Source organism: Oxyura jamaicensis, chromosome 4 (assembly GCF_011077185.1).
Source record: "Oxyura jamaicensis isolate SHBP4307 breed ruddy duck chromosome 4, BPBGC_Ojam_1.0, whole genome shotgun sequence".
In the NCBI taxonomy this organism is placed as follows: Eukaryota; Metazoa; Chordata; class Aves; order Anseriformes; family Anatidae; genus Oxyura; species Oxyura jamaicensis.
This window is the reverse complement of record NC_048896.1, coordinates 22,854,759-22,863,267: the sequence shown is the minus strand read 5'-3', so window position 1 is coordinate 22,863,267 and position 8,509 is coordinate 22,854,759. Positions and strand designations below refer to the sequence as shown.

The following is an 8,509-nucleotide window of genomic DNA, read 5'->3' as shown; positions in this document are numbered from 1 at the left end:
CTTCTGGCTTGTAAATTGATTTCTGATGAAGTAGGTTCAGTATCTCAAATAAGATACTACTCTATGAAAAAAGTCCAACTGCACATCATCCCTTCATAAAAACAGGCCTATAAATAATGTCATTAGAGATCCCTTTCTCATCTCACAGAAATACAAACAGGCTGCAACAGTAACACAGATCATGAGTTTGATTATTTAAAACAAAGACAGACTCCTCCCAAACTTCCACAGTGAGTAAAGAGCAAGATTCATTACTTCATGCTAATTTGGACTCCTGTGATGCAAGCTTTCTTAAAAGCATGTTTAAACTCCAGAATCATTGGATCAAAAGATCCTGAAGAGGAACGATTGTATTTTCCTGGTCAAAATGTCTTTCATAAGGACACTTACTGGTATATTCAGCATGTGTTGAAACAGGTTGAAGCTTCTTCTGGTAGCCCTTTATTATATTAAAAAACAACAACAAAACCACGAAGAGATGTTCCAAGCTAATGTATGACTATCTTTGGGGTTCCCTCTTTTTGTTAATGTTTTCACAAAATACAAAATTAAATGTCTTTTCTACATACAGAACAAAGTAGAATCAAGAAACTGATTAGAGTATGTACAAAAACTTACACGTTGTCTTGTTCTTTAAAAAATATAAATATCATTAATGTTCAGTAGAATGGGCTGGTTTTATTTTTAAGGCTTCATTCTTTTAGATCCTTCATTATTTAATGAGGTGCCAGGTAGGCAGGAAAGGGAGGAAAGAAAGGAGGTGATGTTTTTTATTAAAGGTAACGTTTATTTCTCATGAGAATTCCTCTTCTCTGGCAGGAGGAGATATAGTTTAGGAGGAGATACAGTTTAGTTCCCTCCAGACTGATTTAAGTTTCCAGGAAGCAGTGGTGGAAGGAAAGGAAAATAAAACCTTTATTATTGCTATTTTTTCCTTCATTGAAATCCTGTTTAAACCTGTCTCTGTTCATTGTCACTGTAGAGAACCATCTCCAAAGTACTTGGATTAAATAGACTCAAGCAGAAAGACTTTGCCCAGGGCCACATGGGAAAGGTTAGAGTGAGGATGAGACCACTGGAAGCGTTTTACCACCGACCCCGGCGGAGGTAGCAAGTGCTGCAGCTAGGGCAGCTGCTGCTGTTGCATCCCTGGGTGTGAAGTCTGTGGGGAGGCTTTCCATCAGGCACTTGAGCTGTTCCTGTCCCAGTTTGATTTTATCGTCTAGCTCTCGCTGCTCTATGAGGAGTGCAGACTTCATCTTTACAAAGTGCTGGTAGTCCTGGAGCTGTTCCTCAGAGAGGTAGTTGCCCAGGATCTCCAAGACCACCCGTTCTCGACGGTCAAGATTTTCCTTCAGTTCCCGGGCGTCTTCATGCTGGCCAGCCAGCAGTTTCCTCTTCTCGTTCAGAGAACTCTGCACATACCAGAGAGAGCACTTCAGTATCAGCAGTACCAAACTCACTTATCTCCCCTCTCCTTCCCCCCAGTACAGTGTTTGCCCCCTTCAGGGGAGGAACGATGGCTGCTAAGCTCCTGGACACAGGGTCAGGAGCCTCTGGAAGGAGGATGGATGAATGGGAATCCCACTGAACAGGACTGCAACTGCTCTAGTCAATGTGGGGCAGAAAGGACCCCAAGAACATAAACAGAACTTGTTCAAAAGCAGCAACTACTAGGAAAATCTGGCTTCATCTTTTACAGCCACGCAAAGAATGATAAAATGTGGCTGCAACTGAGGTAAAAGGCAGTGGGCTGTTCCACAATACAAACCGCCACACAGTCCCTCCTCCACACAGACATGCTGTGCCAAACACAGCCACTGTTTCGAGGTAAAAGCCATATGATCTGACATACTTGTACAAACTGGGATCAAGATTCCTGGGGACAGAACCATGTTTGCTACTGCTTACACAAAATCAGTGAGGCACCTGCCTCCATGGGAGCATTTGGAGGTCCTAGCTTATACAAGCAGGTTCTTGTGACTGAGGAAAGACCAAGACACTACAGTTGTGCAGATACGTACCCGCTCTTCACTGTTGGCATTTTCCCCTAAGCTACTTAGAACATTCTCAACCCGGGCCAGGCGTCCTGAGAGGGAGAGCAGAAGGTTCACCACCTTATCTAAATCGCCAATGAACATCTTGTATTTGTCAAACTCGTTTGGTTTGCATAGCTCGCTGATCAACAGCTCCACCTCCTCTCCAAGAGCATTATTCATCTTAATGTCTGCAAGCAGGCCTTCCTTGGCTTCCTTCAGGATTTCCAGTTTGTGGGTCAAGCTCCCGATGAGCTCAGCCTGTCAGAAGGGAAACACATTGCCACATCGGTTATTATCATGATCACACTGCTCATACGGATGACGACAACAAGAGGATATGGCTACAGTCCCTGAGGAGCAGGGTCAAGTCAGCAACAACTGACAAAGGAAACATAACGAAGACAACAAGCAGGGAACAGAGAAAACTCTGAAATTCCACATTTAGCTGATAATCTGAATCTGATAACCTGATCAGATTACACAAAGATATATTAGTTCCATCATCAATGAACATCTTCAAAAAGAACATCCAGTTTGGTTTGCCATATTCTGATACCCAGATGCATATATCTGAAAGAGGATAACCGCATGCACCTTCCTTCAAAAGGTTCTGTTAAGAGAGGAGCTACAACCACATCTCCTGCATCTTCCCAGCTCTCCGTCCCAGCCTGTGATTCTGTGTTGTGATGTTACATTTGCATGACCCAGAACTGTATCTAACAACTGGCAGGAAAATTATTTTAAGCCATATTATTAATGACATGACAGCAGCCTGAGCTGGCACTTGGTAGTTACAAAGCTCAGCAGGAAAGAAGGAATTGTCATGTATTCCCCCTGAAAGTACTGACTGCTCCTTATTATGCTGCCTCAGTGTTGTGGTGTAAGCCTCAAGTTCAGCTGTGGCCGATGAGATATCACCAATACTCCCTGGTTGTGCAGACTCTGCCTCACGTGGAGATGCACCAGGCATGCACTTATACCAAAGCTGCTCTAATTTTCTTAGTGACTGATCAAAGACATGGAGAGCACGCACTCATTTTGCGACAATGCTGGCAACTGTTTCACTGACAAAGCAAAGGAGGCCCCCAACGTTCAGTTACTCCAGAACCACCACAGCTGCACGTGTGCTGGAGATCCTAATTTCTGTTAGGATTTAGGGGAAAGACATATATATGCAAAAGCAGAAGTCTGTGGCCTGGGGTTTGCAATTTGCTTCCATTCTGTCAGAAGTGAGAGCACAGAGAGCAGAAATAGCTCTTGATACAAGGGTTGGGCTATGTTCAGTCTCTTTTATGCACTCTTCTATGTTCAGTCTCAGTTTATGCACTGATGAGGCACCATTATCTGTATGTTAATCTACTCTGCATACCGATGCTGCAGGATTCAATAGAAGTAAATCACAAGCTTGCCTGAAAATATTCAAAGTTTTCTAGCACAGTCTTCTTTCCATCAAAACTGATGATAATTTCAAGTGGGATTGAAACTGTACTTCAAAGGAAAGAGGATCTTTAAATGCAGGTCAGGCTGGGGGCTGTAACCAAGAAATAAAGAGCACTGTTGAGGCAGACACCACTAGATGGTACACTCTGTGCATGCTCTGGAGCTCATGGTCTTCTGGCTGCACTAGTCCACTGGAAGCTTCTGCATATATGCAAAAGCTTAATAAAATGTGAGAAATACTTTCTTAAAACAAGTGTCAGCTACCAGGTTTATGCTGGAATAACTGGTAACTCGTGCCATTTCTTAGTAAAGTAGTCGAGGGGGAGAGGAGAGAAAAAGTGATCTTTTACTACATCCCACCTGGTAGGATAAGGGACAGCCAAAACTCCTTTACTTGGATTCTCCCCTCAGTATGACAGGTAGCATCCAGGGACAAGAACCAACACTTGTCCTTTCCTTTGCCTATGATGCTAATGCCACTTCCACACGAAAGATCTGAGATCCTTACTAATTAATTACCAGACCAACTCCTGTGGACAAGGGATCCAATTTCAACAACTATGATGGCAGGCGAGAAAACCTTATTGCAGGGCTCTGTGGGCTGGACACAAAGTCTGGCATTGACCTCTGCAGGTTTTCAGGAGGCCTGAGCTGCTCAGAGGTGGCAGTCATTCCACCTGCTCCGGAAGATCTGCACAAGGTGCAAGCCTGCTCTACAGGACTGCCAGGGGCGAAGTATCTTTGTTCTTGAAGGCCTGGGAGATGGACAGGAACTGCTTTGTATTCATTAATCAGTGACTCTCCTAAGATCCCAAACCAACATAACTCTTCTGCACATTTACAATGGAAATGAGCATAGTTTACCCAAATGACCTCTCAGAGTAGCTGCCTTCTCAGATAATGCCTATGCAAATGTTGTTTCACACAGACCATGAACAAACATGCCAGGCAGATCTCGCTGTCTGGGCCTAATCATTCCCATCCATTTCTTTTTTTCCATGCCAACGTAACCTTTGAGGTCTTGGATTTGTCCTCCAGTGGCAGGCACACATTTACTTGCAAGCCCGTCAGATGCTTGCAGCATGCCCGCTGACTCCTTGGAGCATCCTCCTCGTATTTCATCAGCAGGCAGTCAACTTCGAAGTGAACGGTATCACAAGAATCAATCGAGTACTAGAGGCATGATGGGCTGTGATTACCTCCAAAGCTGCTTGCTCTACAACCAGCAGCTGGGGCCAGATAAATCAAGCAGCATCTGACACACACGTTATCCGTACATGTGCAGGACCACAGATATTTGTATCGATGGCAGGCACTGAGCGTCTTTGGACCACTCCAGCAGCAGGGTGTGACAGCTCCTAAAGACCTGACAAGGGCCTACCTGCATCTCAAATGCACAAAGAGTTAATCTACTCACTCACTGCTGATAATTTGCGTTACGGAGCACTTTGATGGAGCTCTCATTGTATCTGTCACTGTATTAATGCCTAGTAGGGAGCATCCTTTGCTTAGCACATAAAAGCTGAGAACAGAAATGGTAAGGCAATGTCAAGAAAAGTGGTAAGGTCTCCAAGTCAGATCTGCAGGACAAACTGCACATTCCCAAACACCACACAGGCTCCCATCTTCTGCTTTTTAACCCTTGGCATGGGAGTGAGGATCCAGGGAGCAAATGTGGAGCTATGCTAGAAACACACGAATTCCCTGCACTTTGACAAAAATGCAGTGCAGATTTCAGTTCAGGAGGAATTAAGGACTGTATTTACAGTATATGGGACTTGCACAAGTATTTTTATCCTTCAGTGTGTTTAAACTCTGCTGACAATCTGCATGAAACATGGACTATGTTACTCCATCCATGTCAATGTAGGACTTTTTAGATTTACAGGCAAGCATAACTGCTTTTGACGTGAAGGTGATAGGTGTGTAAAGAGAGGCATAGACATGCAAGTAACCTGTCTGTGACTCCTTGAGATTTGTGAGCTTCCCAACTTATCTTTAATTAGCAGGTAACCAATGTGAGACAATGACAGGATTAAATTAGAGGGCCCTGCAAATGCCCTGGAAGACAGAGCATCCAAGCCTACAGCAAGAATTGCGGGGCCATTCCTCAAATATCGCCTCAATAAAGGAGGAAAAGGTTTCCTCCTCCCCTGCCCTGCTCTCCCCCTTCCCACCCAAGTCATCGCATTGAGGCTGTGCTGACTGAACTGCTGAGGAGCGCAATTTTCAGTGCGTCAGTGAAAACAGTAAGGCGTGGGAAAAAGGAGTAACCAACATTCCTCTGGAGGTGGTGTGTGCAGGCAGCAGGTAAAATGGGTAAATTGGTTTTGGTCAGGAGGAAAATCATAGGGTGAAACCTCACGCACCAAGACAGTGCAGTCACCAGCTGGAATCTGCTCCTGTTTCTAAGCCGAGCTTGCTCAGGTAACTCCACCTCTCCCTTTTACTTCCTTGCTACAGGACAGGGACTGTCTCTTACAACCTGTACGCTCACCATTTGGCACAATACAGGCCAGCCTCGGGGCTGTGCGAGATTTGTACTCAAATGTGCAGTCATATTAACGCTCTTCACTCAACCTGAGTCATCCCAATGAAGCTTCACAAGCAGCCTAAATGCATCCAGCCCCCATGCAACTGAGGACTGTATCAGCCAAACGCTGACATCAAATAGAAATGCACTTTACTTCAGGGTTTATTATTATTTCAGGAATGTAAACAGCAAGTGATGGTGTGTACTTTGAATTTACCTTCTTCTCATTGATGTCCAGCAGCTCCTCTTCCTCTCCTGCTTCTTCTGGCAAGTCTTTGATTTTATTCAGCAGCTCTGCTTTGGGTGCTGATACGTTGTAATAAGCAGGACAGGTGACCAGGGTTACAGGAGCTTCCTTTTCTTCTCTCCTACACCACGGTGAAGAGAAAGGAGGAGGTCAGTCTGTTAAGTCTGAGCCTGACTTTTCCCATGCCTAAATCCATGGTGTTCCAGCACTCCCTCTTTGGTACCTTCTCAGTGCAGTTAACCACGAAGGAAATGGCTGATCCTCACCATCAGAGGGTGCACGTCAGCCGCTTTCATCTCTATCCCCTGAGCAGAACAGTACAGCTGCTCTGTTTAAGCATGGACTGGTTAACTGCTCTGACCAGGAACAGATCCTTGCTAGAGGAAAATCAGCACAGCTCAGCTGGTGATGGCTAAACTGATCATTTTATTTGGCATCATCATGCATTACCACTTATTGCTGTGTGGTTCTCCAGCTATCCTTTGGAAGGATACCTTGGAACAGTTACACTGCAAGACTTGGGCCGATCTTTTTGTCTGTAATAAGAAGGCATCCCCACCCCTCCTTTCAAAACTGGGCCTCTCATTAGCTTTCTGCCTACCACTGGTTTGGTCCTGATTTTACTGTTGTACCTGTGTTCTTTGGACTGCATTGCTTCTGATTACAAAAATTAAGAGAGCAAAATCAAACACCTGCAGAGATGGTTCATTTCCTGTCCGGTCACCAAGCTCGGCATTGTTTTCTATGTGGTCCAGAGAGGTGAGCTCACAGGCCATGCACAGTCAAGCTCACGAGAAAGGGCATTCAGAAGCTCCCTGCCAGTCTCATGCCTGGGACCTGAGAAACTCACTCTCTCCCAGTGAGGAAAAAATTGGCACAGTCGTCCTTAAAAGCAAGCGAGCAGTGAGTTCTGCTGTGACATTACCCACAAGCCAAACAAAGAGTGCTTACGTGTTATCTTCTGCGGCTGTCCTGCTAGATTTCTTCTGTGTCATCTTCCTTTTCATGTTGTTCTCCTTCAGCAAGCTGGTTCCACTGGGGAAAAGCCCTTCCATTAAGTCCATGGTTGTCTTCATTTTGGAGTCCGGATCCAGGATATCAGCCAGAGACTTGTCTTTATGGACGATCTCTTTCGCTAGAGCCTCTGACTTAAGATCCTCTGGGCTCTTTTTCTTTGTCTTCACCGGAGAAGCTGTGCTGAGTGTCCCCGAGTCTGGGCTGCCCTTTTCTGACTCTCCAGTGTTAACTGCTGGCTCTCTGTGGTTGCTTTCAGGTTGAGTTGTGGGCTGTCTATAAGAGTTTTGAGGCCCTTCAGAAGAAGCAGGTAACTGGTGCTGCTTATCCACAGCAGGTGGAGAACTAGTCCTCTTTGATGCAGGCGGTGAGAAGGACCAATTCTTTTCACCGATATTCATGCCCAACCCTGTTATCTCCCTCTTGGCCAGGGCTTTGGGAAAGCTTCTGAAGCTGTTATGGACAGAAAAATTCTGTGAGATGAAGGTAAACTTACCACACAGGATTTCTGTGAAAGAGGATGAAGGCCTAAGACAAATAAGTTTTCTTTCACTCTCACTCATTTCTGTCTTAGCATTTCAACACAGAAAAGCCCACACTATGAAGCTACAGGTGCGAGATGCACTTTGTTCCCTTAACCTGGATGCTGCTGTTTTGTCATTCCATCACAGAACCAGTGAGTGACAAGTCAGTTTGTTTTCTGCTCATGGGCTGGAGACATGGAATCTCAGCACCTCTGAATGCCACCCTGAGCAGTCCACACTTGATTTCTCCTTTTTATGTTGGAAAAGCCCTGGCCAGATTCTTCTCCGATGGAAGGATCCCTCCTCCTTCCTTGGGAGCAAGGGAAGCTGTGCTGAGTTAAACCAGCTGGGCAGCCAGCCCAAAATCCTTTCCTTCAGGAAAAATTCACTATACAGAGTTACTGTGACATATTTGTGTTGTCACTTCTTGGCACGTGTTCACTGTTTCATAACAGGATTGTTTCATGCCAGATCTAAAATGTACTCTGGGAAGTCTAACAGTTTGGAAAAAGACAAATTTTCATAGTTCTCTCTCAAAACACAATAACTGGATGGAGTAAGCAGCCATTTTAACTCTTCATGCTGGAGTGAGTGAGAAGCAACCCCACTGAAACCTACTAAGGAAGTGCAGGGAGAATGAGACCAGGATATTTCCTCACTCATCACCCTCTTTGCTTTGCCCGCTAAGCACCTGTCAGTGCATCTGCTGATG

The 8,509-nt window shown here is 45.1% G+C and overlaps 1 protein-coding gene across 8 annotated transcripts in view; it reads right to left on the bottom strand.

The window, feature by feature from the left end:
• Positions 1-418: 418 nt before the first annotated feature.
• Positions 419-8,509, bottom strand: part of SHROOM3 (shroom family member 3) — a 148,808-nt gene continuing 140,717 nt past the window's right edge. For all 8 annotated transcript variants that reach the window (XM_035324141.1, XM_035324140.1, XM_035324145.1 and 5 more), the window contains 4 exons: positions 7,211-7,726; positions 6,230-6,380; positions 2,025-2,297; positions 419-1,415 (listed from right to left, as the gene is read on the bottom strand). In XM_035324141.1, the coding sequence (XP_035180032.1) occupies positions 1,056-1,415; positions 2,025-2,297; positions 6,230-6,380; positions 7,211-7,726 (1,300 nt within the window). In that variant the 3' untranslated portion in view covers positions 419-1,055. The remainder of the gene's footprint in view (positions 1,416-2,024; positions 2,298-6,229; positions 6,381-7,210; positions 7,727-8,509) is intronic.